The sequence below is a fragment of the Erinaceus europaeus genome, chromosome 4, assembly GCF_950295315.1.
Source record: "Erinaceus europaeus chromosome 4, mEriEur2.1, whole genome shotgun sequence".
Lineage (NCBI taxonomy): Eukaryota > Metazoa > Chordata > Mammalia > Eulipotyphla > Erinaceidae > Erinaceus > Erinaceus europaeus.
This window is the reverse complement of record NC_080165.1, coordinates 10,822,337-10,837,853: the sequence shown is the minus strand read 5'-3', so window position 1 is coordinate 10,837,853 and position 15,517 is coordinate 10,822,337. Positions and strand designations below refer to the sequence as shown.

The following is a 15,517-nucleotide window of genomic DNA, read 5'->3' as shown; positions in this document are numbered from 1 at the left end:
TGACAAGATGGAGTTGCTGAATGTTCTCCATTTGTATTTCTAGCCAGCGGGAGGTTTAGGAACCCGCATCAGCCTGCAGTGGCTCTTCTCTGTGCCTGTACCAACTGCACGGCTGGCTCCTGTTCAGTGTCTAAAACACTCTCACCTGGCGCTGAGCCTTTAAACAGTCAGGCAAACGCTGTGTGAGGACCTGGGACCTGGGTGCAAGCTCCCGGCCTCCGCGGAGGAGCACCTGCACAGGGAAGCTTCACAGACGTGGTCTTGCATTAGCTTCCCCCCCATCCCCTGCCCCATTCCCTTCCTTCCCCCTTTCTCTGTCTCTTAGCCTCTGTTTGGGGGGGGAGGGCTGGGGGGTGACAGAAGTGTCCTCCTCCAGGAGTAGTGGAATCATGCACACTGGTTTCATCACACAGATCACTGAGCATAAAGACCCAGGTTTGATTTTGTTTTTGTTTGTTTGTCTGCTTAGCTCTGGCTTCTAGTGGTGGTGGGGGGGGTTTGAACCTGGGGCTTTGGAGCCTCAGGCTTGAGAGTCTCTTTGCAAAACCATTATGCTATCCCACTCCCCACCACCAGCCCTGTCCTAAGACTCTGGTTTGAGTCTCTGGTTCCCCACCTGCAGCGGGGAAACTTTGTAAGTGGTGAAGCAGGTCTGCCGGTGTCTCTCCCCACCCCCTCCCCCCTCCCCCTCAGTCTCTCTCTGTCCTAATAGAAAGAGAGAAAGAGAGAGAGAGAGAGAGGGGAAGGAAGGAAGAAAGAGACAAAGAGGAAGAAAGGGAGTCAGGCGGTAGCGCAGCCCGTTAAGCGCAGGTGGCGCAAAGCACAAGGACCAGCAAGGATCCCGGTTCGAGCCCCCGGCTCCCCACCTGCAGGGGAGTCGCTTCACAGGCGGTGAAGCAGGTCTGCAGGTGTCTCTCTGTCTCTCTTTCTCTCTATCTCCCCCTTCTCTCTCAATTTCTGTCTGTCTCTATCCAATAACAAGTTAAAAAAATTTAAAAAAAAAAGATGAAAGAACGAAAAGAAGGGGGCAGGAAAAAAGAAAAACAGCCACTGGGAGTGTTGTGTTTTTCCTGCATGTTTGAGCCCCAGTTATAAGCCTGGTGCCAGTAAATAATAATAGCTAAGTAGCTAGAAGCAGCATTGCTGACCAAAAGAAAAGAGCCTTCAAAGACTGTGTCCCAGACCACTGTGAGGCTCTCCATGAGTTGAAACAAACACCTTGGTGGTGGTTTCTCCTTTTAGCATTTTAGCCTTAATGTGAAGGGCAGAAACCAAAAATCGGATTTCTGCTGGAGACCGGGAGTCCTACAGTTCTGTCTGGCTACCCTGTGTGATGCTGCTGTCAGCAATACAATCCTCAAAGAAAAAGATCATTGTCTTTTAACTCAAAATGGAGCGTGTGTGTGTGTGTGTGTGTGTGTGTGTGTGTGTGTGTGAGTTTTTAGTGGACAACAAGAGTGAGTGAAAGCTGTGTGACGGACATCCAATATTTTACAGCTAGTCTCCATGCAGACCTGGTTGGCTTTGTTATTTCAAAGGCAGCACTTGATGGATTGAGCAGAGCCAACTCCTGAGTCTCGTGCTCAGGAAATGATCAAGTAGTGGAGTCTTTGCTCTGTGATTACTCCAGAGTTTTTGTTTGTTTGTCTGTTTGTTTAATTGCCACCAGGCTCATTGCTGGGGCGCTGGTGCCTGCACAACAAATCCACTACTCCTGACAGCCATTTTTTTCCCCCTTTCCCCCTTTATAAAAAATGTGTAACCGGGGCCAGGTGATGGTGCGCCTGGTTAAACACACGCATCACAGAGCACACGGACCCAGGTTCAAGCCCCTGGTCCCCACCTGCGGAGGGATAGCTTCACGAGAGCTACAGATGTCTGTCTGTCTGTCTCTATCCAATAGTGAAAAAAAAATAAAATACAATTTAAGCAAAGAATTAAAAATAAAAAATTATTATTTAAAAGAACAAGCAAGAAATTGAGAGGGGAAGGATGAGAAAAAAAGATACACCCGCAGACCTGCTTGTGAAGCTGGGGAGCGGGGCCTTGAACCTGGACCCTTGGGCTTGGTAACATGTGCGCTCAAGCGGGTGCACCACCACCAACCCCCCGGGGCCATGTTTCTAAAAAGCTCAAGCCAGCATGGAACTTTCCCTCCCCAGAGGGTCTTTGCACTTAAGGGCGAATGAGAGTCCCTCACTTGGATTCCTGCTGACACTTGGGGGTGTGGTGACTTCAGGGGTGCCAGCTGCACCTCTCTGTGGGAAATGGCCCGGGGGGACGGGGGGGGGGGGTGCAGTGAAACGTGCTTGTCACAGGAAGTATCTGAGCTGGAGTCCCATAACAAGAAGAGAAGTGGGGGCAGTCCTCCATTTCCAAGGTGGCAGGTTGAATTGCAGCAGAAGCTGTTGGTGTAACGCACAGGACCTCCCCGGGCAAGTTGCAAACAGTGACCTTCCATTCTGGTAAAGGGAGAAATGCGGGGGTCGGGCGGTAGCGCAGCGGGTTAAGCGCACGTGGCGCCAAGCGCAAGGACCGGTGTAAGGATCCTGGTTCGAGCCCCCGGCTCCCCACCTGCAGGGGAGTCGCCTCACAGGCGGTGAAGCAGGTCTGCAGGTGTCTGTCTTTCTCTCCGCCTCTCTGTCTTCCCCTCCGCTCTCCATTTCTCTCTGTCCTGTCCAACAACGAACAGCGTCATCAACAATAATAACCACAACAAGGCTGCAACAACAAGGGCAACAAAAGGGGAAAAAAAATGGCCTCCAGGAGCAGTGGATTCATGGTGCAGGCACTGAGCCCCAGCGATAACCCTGAAGGCAAAAAAAAAAAAAGAGAGAGAAGTGGAATCCAGTGATCCAGTAATTTGTCCTCGTGGCCTCTTCCTCCCCCTCCTCCTCCCCCTCCTCCTTCTCTTCAACCCGCCGCATCCTTGCCTCCCCACTGCCCACTGCCTCTACTCCTACCCTCTCTGTCCTTCTGACACCTGAAACATGCTATTTCTAGCAAATAAGAGGAAAAGACAGACTGGCCAAAGCGGGGAACTTCTCAGGGGGGCCCCACCAGTGGAGTTGAGGGTCTCCTCATGCCCTCTCCCCCTGCCGCTGTGTTGAGTGCAACACCTGAGCTGGGACCAGGATTTACTGGTCGGCCACTGGTTTACTGGGAGCAGGAGCCCAGAGCGAGGGGAACAAAGAGTCTTTAATGCCAGAGGCGCCTCTCTCCTGCGTCTGGGGCTACAGTGACCTTGGGCAGAGGCTGCAGAAGGACATCTCTTGGCAAGTCAGACAGGAGTCCAGACAGGCTTTGTGGAGATCAGGACTCCCCCCTGCTGGTTGGACCCCCGCTCTGATCAAGAAGAGGGGCCAGCTGGCTTGGGCAAAGAGGGAGGGAGGGGGCCATGCAGGCTTCTTCATCCTGTCACCCAGAATCCCTAGGGTCTGCCAGGCCTGAGGGATTGAGGGGTGTGTGTGGACTGTGCATCTGTTTGCGTGGTGATGGCCTAAGATGTTTAACTGTGACATCAAGCACTCGTGACGTGTGTCTCCGTGTCCTTGGTAACTTGTTGTGTCTTGAAGACAAGGCTTTCTTTCCATTCCACTCAGGACAAAAGATGATGATCTGAGTTATTGGTGTTTCCGGCATTGTTCTTTCTTTTTTAATGTGTCTTATTTTCTTTAAGTGAAAGGGAGAAGGAGGAAGACTAAAATGCCAATAATCTGGGAGAATGAACCCTGAACGTTGTTTCTCCCCCCCTGACCCCCCCCCCAGCCCTTGCAGCAGAAGGCCAGATAAATATGTATTTTTTTTCCTGCTTCAGGTCAGAAACCCTTCCCCTGTCAAACTTGCGACGCCTTCTTTTCTACCAAATCTAACTGTGAACGCCACCAGTTACGCAAACATGGACTTACCAACTGTTCCCTGAGAAGAAACGGGCTTATCCCCCAGAGCAAAGAGAGTGATGTTGGAACCCATGATAGCCCAGGTAGCACTTATGGGGGGGGGGGTGAGGTGAGGGAGAGAGGAGGGCTAGGGGCTGCCCCCTGCCACTCCTCTGTCACCTCCAGGTCCCCAGAGGATGGGCAGGGGGAGCTCCACCCATGCCCCTCCCTCCCCCTCTCAGCTGCTCAGGAGTGGTTCTGAGCCTGCCGGGTGGGTGTGCAGGCTGTGCCCTCCAGCCTGGGGAGGACGCAGGAGGATGTGCCTTTACAGAAAGGCCGGGGTGCTATCTTGACCACTCCGCCCCCAGCCTGCTGGCCCCTCTGTTCTGGAGGCATGGGGGGGGGGCAGGGTTTGCACACACCGGACAGTCCCCCGCCCTCAGCAACTTCTCCATAACTCTCCTCGCGTGACAACCTTTGTCTGTTTGAAAAGGCTCTGTGCATGTCCTTCCTGTGGTCTCTGCTTGGCCTGCACCAGACATCCTCTGGCACGTGCGATCTTCCTCCCTCCACCCGGAGGATTAACTGCCCGACGGCTCCTGCCACCTTTCTCCTCTGGTTTCTGTACTCGTGCATGTCCCCTGTGCAGGGCCCAGAGCAGTCTGGCGGCGGCAGCGGGCTCCCCCCGTCCCACTCCCCAAAAAAGCAACAACATCAAACAGCACAGAGTCGGCAGCTGCAGCTTACTTAGACACAAGGTTAGTTCACCTTTGGTGAGGAACAGGACAGAGCATGGAGATTCATTCCTGCACATCTGGGAAGCCTGAAGCCCAGGAGACACCCCCATCCCACCCCAACCCCACCCCACCCTTATGTCAGTTACGGGCTGGAACGGGGCAGGAGAACAGCTGAATGGAGAATATTTCCAGGAAAAAGAATCGACCAAGACCTGGCCAGGCAAGCCCTTCAGATGCCAGACACCCACCCACCCAGCCACTTTAGAGCAGGCCGCCTAAGGAGGCCAAGGCAGAGTCAAGGCAGGTCTGCCGGCTCCCGTCTCCACGAGAACCGTTAGCTCCTTTTGGTACAGAACAGAGCCGACGCCTGCAGGATCCTCCCGCAACCGGGATCCAGCTGAAGTCTTGGCAGCCAGCCGCCTGGTCTGCTACTCAGCCCCCCAGGAAACAAGCCTCCGAGACCCGCAGAATGTGTGTTCGCTGCGGGCGATCATCTCTGACCTCCGGTCTTGGCCATTGTCAGCCCAGCGTCCTCTGGCTGAAGAAGGCAGCTGGAGATGCTCCTCCTAAGAAAAGGGAAGGGCCCTGATAGCACCCTGGACGCCTCCCTTTGCAGCATGATGACGCCCTGTGGAGGGACACACCCCCCCAGCCTGCAGACACAGCACCGGCCACCACTCACCTCTTAGCTTCACCCAGCACCCCTGTTTGATGCTGGGAGGGCATTTATCTTTTAACTCTTCAGATATCTGGGATTCTGGCCCCCTTCCCAAGACCCTCTACCTTGCCCTAGACATTGTGAAGTTTGTTGTTTTTTCTATTTTGTTTTGTTTTTTTTAGGAAGGGCTTCTGATAGCTGGGGAGATAGCATAATGGATATGCAAAAAGTTTTTTTTTTTTTTTTTTTTTTACCAGAGCACTGCTCAGTTCTGGCTTATGGTGATGCAGACACTTTGGAGCCTCTTTGCATAACTGTTATTCTGTCAACCCCTGCCCACAAACGGATTCTTATTTCCGAGGCTTCAAGAGCCCAGGTTCAAGCCCCCCTGCACCACCAAAAGCTATAGACAGCTAAACAGTGCTCTGGTAAAATAAAAATAAATTAATTAACTAATAAATAAAGTCTTTAAAAAGAAAGGAAGAAAAGAAATGGGGCACTTCTGGAGCAAGAAAACCCATGGAACTTGCAATGTGAAACCAGCAAAGACAAATATCTGTTTGGTTTATTGTGGCCACAGTCAGAGAGAGAGAGAGAGAAAGAGAGAGAGAGCGCTAAGATCTGGACTGGACTGGACAGGCACAGGCCAGCACTTTCAGGGGAGCTTTTAAAACACTCTGATCATGATGGAAGGGAGGAGATTGCTTCCTTGGCTCCCAAAGACCTTTTAAAAGGAAGGGAAGAGGGGATGCAGTGTTAATTTAATTCTAAGCTAGGGAAGGGGAGCAGAAAAGAACCCCAGAAGTTCTAGGGGTATGGGCATTTCTGGGCTTATCTGCCCAGGCTGTATTTTCTTTCAACCCCTGAACAAGTTTCATAATGTAGGGCTCTCTTTTCTACTCACGTGTCTTTCACAAAAGCTTCCCCTAGGCTTCCACCCCAAAAGAATGCTAAGGGTGTGGCACTGGGGTCAGGTCTGGGCTAAAGGTGATGGCGCACATCAGGCTTGAAGCGACTGTCCTGGTGCTTCTGTGGGCTGGGGTGCCACAGCCGCCTCTACCCTCATGGGTCATCTGAATGGTCTCCTATGTGTAGCTTTTAAAATCTGTATAAACTAAGATATCCTTTCTATTATTATTATTATTATTATTATTATTATTATTATTATTATTATTATTATTATTGGATGGAGATAGCCAGAAATCAAGAGGGAAGGGAGAGGGAGAGAAGACAGAGACACACCTGCAGCCTCACCACTCACAAAGCTTTTCCCCCTGCAGGTGGGGACCCGGGGCTCAAACTCAGGTCCTTGCCCATTATAACAGGTGCACTTAATCAGGTGTACCACCACCCGGTCCCTAACAGATATTCTCCAGTGGTCCCTTAGTGTGGGAGACCAGGACCTGTGTTCAACCCTGCATGTGCCGTCAGAATCACTGGAGTCCCTTGCCAGGACCCTGCCGGCCAGGGTCTCCTGTAAAAGCACACACCCAGGTGACAGCCCCAGGGGGTCTGAGAGCAGGTGATCAGGCCAGTCGCTTTTAGGATGAGGTGCTCCCCCTGCCTAAGCCCCATCCACTCAAGAAAGGCCCACCCTGCAGTGAGAATGACCCCATCCGCACACCTACTCAGCCCTGGTGTCTGAAGTCACTATTTTTGTTATTACTGTTGGTTTTGTTTTTACCAGAGCACTGCTAGACTCTTGGCTTATTGGTGGTGCGGGAGATTGAACCCGAGACCTTCCGTACCTCAGCTGTGAAAGTCTTTTGCATGACCATTATGCAAAAATCTCCCCAGACCTCCTTGTTTTTAAATTATTTAACTAACTTAATTAATTCATTTATTTAAATTTTTAAATAAATTCTTTGCAGTTAAAACTTTAAAACCATCTAAGAAGCTGAGCCAATCTGTGTTTTTCAGTTAAGTGTCTGTATTTTTACTGAGTTTGCCTCTTTGAAATCTTATCTCATTGATGTTTTCTTTTGGGGGATGACTCCACAATAAGAACGCCTGGTTTTTCCCTGGAGGGCAACCTGGACCTTGGCACATATGTCTTAGAATTTGTCTTTAATGAAATCTTGGCTCTTTTGTTGTTCTGTTTTTTTGGTGTGTTTTTTTTTTTTAATTTAGTTTTTGTTTTGGATAGAGACAGAAACTGAGAGGGAAGGGGGAGAAAGAGAGAGGCACCTGCAGCCCTCTTTCACCCCTTGTGAAGCTTCCCCCCAGCAGCTGGGGACTGGGAGCTCGAACCCGGGTCCTTGCAAGGTGTGCGCTCGATGAGGTGCACCACCATTCGGTCCCTCCCTTTTGATGTCAGATAGAAAAAAGCTGAGAGTCGGGCTGTAGCGCAGCAGGTTAAGCACAGGTGGCGCAAAGCACAAGGACCAACATAAGGATCCCGGTTCGAACCCCGGCTCCCCACCTGCAGGGGAGTCCCTTCACAGGCGGTGAAGCAGGTCTGCAGGTGTCTGTCTTTCTCTCCTCCTCTCTGTCTTCCCCTCCTCTCTCCATTTCTCTCTGTCCTATCCAACAATGACAACAACAATAATAACTACAACAATAAAACAAGGGCAACAAAAGGGAATAAATAAATAAAATAAATATTAAAAAAATTTTTTTAAACTGCTAAGAAAAAAAAAAGCTAAGGGGAGAGAGAGAAGGCACAGCACCCCGGCCCTGGTGCAGCTGCTGCCATGATACAGGCTGGGGGTTGGGGGAGAGGCTAGAGCCTCTCACACACGTGTGAACTCAGCCAGGTGAGCTCGCTCCCTATCAGTCTTTGTACTTTTATTATGATTACTGGGGTTTTTTTATTCCCTTTTGTTGCCCTTGTTTCATTGTTGTAGTTATTGTTGTTGTTGGACAGGACAGAGAGAAATGGGGCGGGAGACAGAGAAGGGGAGAGAAAGACAGACACCTGCAGACCTGCTTCACTGCCTATGAAGCAACCCCCCTGCAAGTAAGGAGCCGGGGGCTCGAACCGGAATCCTCACGCCGGTCCTTGCGCTTTGCACCACGTGCGCTTAACCCTCTGCACTACCTCCTGACTCCCTGTTTTGTTTTCTGTCACCACCAGGACTTCACCAGATCAGTTTTTTTCAGATTGGGGGGAGGCATGGTGGAGGGAAACAGTAGCTATGCAGCATCAGAATTCTGGGGGGGCCTGCTGGAAGCCAAATGAACTATGTTGCTGGTCCTGTGTCTTTTTTTTTTTTATCATCTGTCATCAGAATCTTTATGTTAGTCCTATAATTGCCTCCTTCTGGAACCTGTTGAGATACCCAGTGGCAGAAACAAAGTGGGGGTAGATAGTATAATTGTTATGCAAAGAGACTCTCATGCCTGAGGCCCTGAAGTCCCCAGGTTCGGTCCCCCTTACCACCATAAGCCAGAGCTAAGCAGTGCTCTGGCAAAAAGAAAGGAAGGAAGGAAAAGTGTCACCACCACCACCACCACCCCACACACACACACACACACACACAACTGTAACCCCAAGCCGGGGGTAGGGGTGGGATGCATTCAGGTCAGGTACACTGTCCCTGGCTCAGCGTCTCCTGACTAGCTCTGGAGTGACAAGGGGCATTCCCTGCAAGGCTGAGTCTGCAGCCTGGTTCTGAGGGGTGAGGGGTCCACGGTCCCTGCAGCACTCACTCCGCCCTGGACCCTGCAGGTCAGCAGTAGGTGTTGGCAAGCCTGGGCCTTACGGCCGGGACGCACGTAAAGTCAGTAGATCTGCCGTGTTTAGCAGGAAGACGCGCCCTTGACCAGTGCCGCCCTGTGTCTGCTGCCAGGCTGTGAGGACCTTGTTAAACGCGTGGGCCACCCTCTGGTTTGCTGCAGCAAGTGGGCAGGAGGGAATAAATCCAACACACAAGTGTCCCCAGGGCCCTGGGGCTGCAGGTGCATGATACCCCGACCCCTTGAAAGTCTGGCCCTCGGCCTGGCCCTGGCCAGCAGCTCTCGCCACAACTTGGGACCAGGCAAAGCCGTGGACTTGTGGGCTTCCTGCAAGAGGCTCACAGTGGCCACAAAGCTGCGGGACCCCGTCTGTTGCATGTTTGTATCACTTCCTTGCTCTGGAAAAAAATAATAACTTACAGCTCAGCTTCCTCAATCCCTCCTTCATGCTGTGTGTCTGGAATGCGCCCACTGTCCCTGTCCTCGTCCCCTGTCCTCTTTCCACTTCTCTGTCCCCACAACTCTGAGGTCCTCTGCCGCATCCTGGGACCCGCCCCATCCCTCTGTGCGTAGGGTGTGGACAGGCTGACATGCTTGTGATCGATGGTGGGGGGGATTTACAAGGTGCAGCCACCCTGCACTCCAACCTGTGTGTCTCTTGAGGCTCCTGCCTCCTCTCAGATAGACGTTTGTCCTCATCTGCCTTGTTCTTGGGGGAGGGAGGATATAAATTCACTGCTGTTTGTGGGGTTCAGGCTTCAGGTGGGTCCAGGAGAGTCAGAGCCCTGGGCAGGGCCTCATCTGGTGACAGACAGTGTCAACTTGACCCGTCTGCTTCTCGCCACAGACAGCCAGTCGGATGCAGAGACGCCAACCTCAGGAGCCCACGCCCTGGATCTCACCTCCCGGGAGAAGGAGAAGGAAGCAGCGGCCCCGGAGCCCAGCCCTGTGGTGGAAGAGCAGCGGCCCATAGAGGAGGAGGGCCAGGGAGCCGCCAAGCCCCTGCCTGGGGAGGAAGCAGTGGCCTCCGGGAGCCTGGGGCCCGAGGACAGGCCCGGAGAAGAGAGGGACGAGGAGGAGGTGGATGGCCCAGAGGAGGACACGGTCAGCAATCAGAGTCTGGACCTCAACCTGGCCAGCACGCTCATGTGCTTCAAACTGGCCGAGGGCGAGGGGGTCTCTGGCTCCCAGGACCACAAGCACACCTGCAACATCTGTGGGAAAAGCTTCAAGTTCCCGGGGACCCTGACCCGCCACCACAAAGCCCACGGGCCAGAGGAGACCAAGGATGAAGCCCAGAGCGCCGGTGGGGCGGACGAGGGTTCCTCCGTGGGCCCAGAGCTTGAAGAGCTGCCCGAGGAACCCCCAGCTGACGGGGAGGCATCCTCGGAAGCCACAGCGGAGAAGCAGAGCGAGGAGACAGAGGGCGTCTCTGACGGAGAGGTCCCAGCCGAGAGGAAGGCCTCGGAGAAGAGTGACGACGACAGGAAGCCAAAGACGGACTCGCCGCGCAGCGCAGCCAGCAAGGCGGACAAGAGGAAGAAGGTGTGTACTGTGTGTGACAAGCGCTTCTGGTCCCTTCAGGACCTCACCCGCCACATGCGCTCCCACACAGGTGAGGCACGCCCCCCCCAGGTGTGTGGGTCCCCGCCCCCTCTGGCCCCTCTGTACAAGAGCCTCTCCCAAAACAACCGGGAAGCCCAGCCCAGAGTCTCGGGAAACAGCAGCATACCTGCGTGTGTGCCCATCAGCCCAGGTGGGGGTGGTGGTGGTTAATAGCAGAGAGAAATGGAGAGGGAAGGGGAGAGGAAGAGATACCTGCAGCCCTGTTTCACCTCTCATGAAGCTTCCCTTCTGCAATCGGGGCCTGGGGGCTTGAACCTGATCCTTGTGCACTGCAATGGGTGCTCCCAGCAGCCCAGGTAGGTATGGTATGGTGGGCGGTGGCTAATAGAAAAATTGAGAGGGGAGGGGAAGATAGGGAGAGAGAAGGACTGGAGCTGGGGCGGGAGTAGATTGCATGATGGTTATGCAAAGAGATTCTCATGCCTGAGGCGCTGAGGTCCCAGGTCCAATCGCCCCCAAAAAAACCACTATAAACCAGAGCTGAGTAGTGCTCTGGTAAAAAACAAAAAGGGGGGTGTGGGGAGGAAGAGACACCTGCAGACCTGCTTCCCTACTCATGAAATGTCCCCCCTGTGAGTGGAGACTGGGCGTGAACCCGAATCCCTGTGCACTGTAATGTGTGCCCTGAGCCGGGCGCTACCACCTGACCCTTGTACCTGGGACAGGGGCTCTTAGCGAGCTGCTCTTTGGGCTCCTGAGAGCGTCCCCTTGCAGAGAGGTTCAAAGGGCCTGAAGCAGCAACACGTGATCTGGCCCCAAAGCCCTTGACTGCCCCGTATCCCACACAGTGTGACGAGAGCCCTGCTCCTAGTGGGACCAGAGGCGGCATCCTGCAATAGCTGAGGGCACAGGCCCATGCAGCTGGGGGGGGGGAAGGGGGCCTCCTTTCCTGCCCTTGAGGCTGCTGGCAGATAAACTGAGCCAGTGCGTCTCCCACCGGGACTCAAACCCATAGCCAGGCCTGGGGTTTCCAGCAGAAAGGAGGCTCTCTGGGTTTACTCAAGATGGCAGATGGTGAAAACAGCTACTCTCAAGTCTCCACTGCCACCACCACCGCCACCAAGGCCCTGTGACAAGGCCACACCTGCCTCTCAGGCTCCTGCAGCTTGCTTCACCCAGTGCAGGTTGGGGTTGCAGAGAGGGAACCCCTCCAGGGCTTGGATCCCAGCAGAGATGTCTTTGGAGTCATGGCGGGTGGTAGTCTCGGACGTCACACTCAGTGTGAGCAGAAGAGACTCTCTTCCCCCCTCAGAAATGGTGCCGTTCCCTGGTCCCTGTGGGTCCTGGTGTTTGTGTCGGGAAGCGCCCCTGGGGTTCCAATCCCTGGGTGGGGCAAGCGGGCAGGCAGGCTTCTCCTCTGTCCTCCTGCCCCATCGGCTAGTACAGTTGGCATCAAAGGGCTCCCGCCCCTGTTGCCCGCTGACCCTCTTGCAGATGTGGCTCTCGGGTTCACACACGTCCTTCTCCCGTCGCCCAGGAGAACGGCCGTACAAGTGTCAGACGTGCGAGCGCACCTTCACACTGAAGCACAGCCTGGTCCGCCACCAGCGGGTCCACCAGAAAGCCAGGCACGCCAAAGCGCAGGGGAAGGACAGCGACAAGGACGGCGAGGACAGTGGGAGCGAGTCCACCCACAGCGGCAACCACCCCGCGTCGGAGGGCGAGACCGACTTAGCCTCGGTCCCCCGAGGCCACAAGGAGAGCCTGGCCCTCGCCAGGGACGCCGGCGGCCGGGAGGACCGGGCGGTGAAACGGACGGCCGAGCTGGGCCAGGCAGAGGCTGGCAGGAGTCCCCCCAGAGCCTCAGACGGCCCCAGGGAGCAGGCGACACAGGCCGACCCTGAGCGGGACAGCCCAGCAGGCCCGACCCAGGACCTATCAGAACCACAGGCCGGACGGACGGCTGTAGCTGAAGACGCCTCTCCCCTGCTGGGGATGGAGTAACCGCTGCCCTGCCCCCAGCACACAAAGCCAGCAGAGCAAAGTGCCCCGAGTCTGGGCTCCCCGAGTGACCTCGGTGCCCTCCACCATGGGAAAGGACAGGTGGAGAACTGTGTCTCCATGCCTTAACCTGACCACCTCACCATGCAGGGCTGCGGGGCCCAGCTCACCCAGCCAGTGCCTTAACTACTTTCCAGCCAGCCTTTTGCTGTCATCCTGGGGGTGGGTGGGTGGGTGGGAGTGTTCTGTCCTCCCCTCCCCCCCCCCCGAACTTTTGTTGTTGTTGTTGTTGTTGTTTGAAAGCAGATATTGTAATGAATTATTTGGAGAGGACCTTCTTTTCATTTAAGCATTAACGTTAACCTGTATTGTGTGTGTGAGCTTGTCCTTGAGGTCCCATGATGATAGCAGCAGTAGCGTTTTGTTCTGTGAGCTGGAAACAGAAGAAAGCAGCCTGCTCCCCCCGCCCCGACATCCCATGGCCAATAACTGGAAGACAATGATGTGAAGTTCATGTAAGTCGCTGAAGGAACCATGGATAAGAAGCCTTTCCTTCTCCTGCCTGTCTGCCTGGTGATGGAGCCGGAGTGCTGGTCCCCAGAATGTGGTCGGTGAAGGCTTCCGGTCTTGATTCAGGCAGAAACCAGGAAAAGCTGCTGGCTTCAGCCTTGTGCGTGTGTCCACTCTTCTCACGTCAGACACGCTATCCAGTTCAGATTCCAAGACGTCCCGTTCTTTGCGTGTGCCCCCTGGCCGCTTAATCACAGGAGAACATGCACAGGGGTCATTTGGTTTCCCTCCCCCTTTTTGGTATATATATATATATATATATTATTAATATTATTGTTATTATTATTGGTTCATCCCTTTGCTGGTCTCTGCGCTCAGCAGAAACAAATGGGCAATATTTGTCCTGGAGATTTGGGCACTTGGGTCCCGTGTGAGCTCTGTCACGGCTCCCTGGGTGCCAACCCTTCTACTGTACTTACGCCTGCCTTCCATGGCTGGGGGTCCCTGCATACATCTGGCTGAGGAGCAACTGGCAAGTGGGCCGGGGAGCACTCCCCCCACCCCCGGGGCCCCTCCTCACCTGAATTCGGCCAGCCACGCCTCCCCTGCCCACGCTCCTGCCGTTTGCAAAGCGAGGAGATTACTACTGGTGAGAAAACTGCACATGCAAGATGGCAGATAGAGACATCGATGTCTCTACCTTCCTGCGATTCGCAAGCGGTGCTTGAACCGAAATGTGCTGTGTCTGGTTTCTTGAATAGCCTGAGCCCCTCTCCCCCACCCCCACCCCCACCCCCACGCTGACCCAGCCCCAGACCTTGCAAAAGGCAGGATTTATGTTTCCATGTGCATCCTCTGTGGGCAACAGACGCCCTCACTGCAGCCACCAGCAGGGAAAGAGACAGATCCTACTGTATCCGAGTGTGTGCTCAGCACCCTGTCCTCCAGCTGGGAACTCCAGGACACTCAAGCCTCCCCACCCCACCCGCCATCCATCCAGCCCTTTTGCCTTCTCAGGGGGAAGCCTCCCTGCACCCCGTTGGGACTCCCAAGCAGGCACCTGGGCCCTTTGGGTCCTTGCAGACACCCCTGGATCCTCTCCACTTCTTTAAACCCATTTCCGGTGGCCAAAATCCCAACTGCTCAGACTTCCTTTAGGGAGATAGAGAATCTCGAGAGAATGAGTTCTCTCTCTCTCTCCCTCTCTGCCTCTCTCCCTCTTTCTCTCCCTCTCTCCCCACATGGAAGGGGAAAGGTGGAGGTATATCATTTCCTGTAACTGTACTAGGGAGGCAGGGACGGGTGTCCAAGTTAGGTTTAGTCCACGTGTGTGATTGTGAACAGATCAGGACAGAGGAGAAACCTCCATCAGCTCCCCCCCCCCTTCCCCAGAGAACCGGTTCCCATGTCCCTGGATTTTGTATGATGATTGTTGTTGTTATTTTCATCGTTATTATTTTTGAGGGTTTTCTTGTGTTCTTCTCGGCGGGCGCCTCTCCACACTGAGACTGTTGAGACAGTGGGGAGCCCCAGGACTTGACTCTACACCGCGGTGAGATGTAGCAGGAATCAGCCGGCCACTCGACCCACCGGGGGCTGCAACGACGCAATAATCACTATTGATTCAGAGCTTTACCCAGCCTCCACCTGTCCCTTCCTAGTCGATAAGGTCTCGCCACGCTTTCTTAGCAAGGTTGAGAAAACTGCTATCGTGTGTTTGTGGCTCTGCCCTCACTCCCCTCCCCCAATATTAAACTGTGAAATCTGTGATTTGTTTCAACTCTGGGTGAATCCGCTTAGTTTGCATGTCCAGCTTTTGTTTCTAGACAATTTTGTTTTGATTCTCTCTCTCCTCCTCCTCCTCCTCTCAGGGCTTTTACAAAAAAAAAAAAAAAGAAATTATATATATGTGTGTATATATATATTGATCTTCTGAAAAGTGTTTTTTGAGGTGCAAGTTCTTCTCCTTTGTTTTTCTCTTTGATTTATGGACACAATGCTGAAATTCAATCACTACATGAAACTCCTGGCTGTGAAAACTAAACAGACCCCTCCCCCTCCCGCCATGGCCTGTTTTTTTTTTTGTTGTTGTTGTTGTTTGTTTTGTTTCCACACACACACATACAACCCCAGGGAAGCTACATGACAGTTTGAGAAAGATCCATCAACACCCCCCCACCACCACCACTCTCTGTTCATCTCTCTATCCACTTCAAGAAGGAAGTTGATCCTGGTGATTTCAGCCCGTGCATTAAACAGGAAACAATAATAAATATGCAGAATTCCTATTTGTTTTTCTAAAGGGAACTTTAAAACTGCTGCTACATGTACAAAACTGGTTTATTGCCACACGAACAGAGAATCACACGTTTGGTTTTGGTACTTGTGTTCCTCTCTGTATTCAGCTGTGCAGTACTTCCAAATTCAGATGAGAAGAAAAGCTGTCTGTATCAAACCATCTAAGCAATAAATGTTATATTTTAAAAGCA

At 53.4% G+C, this 15,517-nt stretch overlaps 1 protein-coding gene across 9 annotated transcripts in view; it reads left to right on the top strand.

Moving 5' to 3' along the window:
• Positions 1-15,517, top strand: part of RREB1 (ras responsive element binding protein 1) — a 146,012-nt gene extending 130,495 nt beyond the window's left edge. For 5 of the 9 annotated variants that reach the window (XM_007523295.3, XM_060188738.1, XM_060188739.1 and 2 more), the window contains 3 exons: positions 3,818-3,982; positions 9,799-10,566; positions 12,055-15,517. In XM_007523295.3, coding sequence (XP_007523357.2) covers positions 3,818-3,982; positions 9,799-10,566; positions 12,055-12,521 — 1,400 coding nt within the window. In that variant the 3' untranslated portion in view covers positions 12,522-15,517. Of the gene's footprint in view, positions 1-3,817; positions 3,983-9,798; positions 10,567-12,011 lie in introns of all 9 variants that reach the window. The other 4 variants (XM_060188742.1, XM_060188743.1, XM_060188744.1 and 1 more) reach the window with 4 other exon arrangements.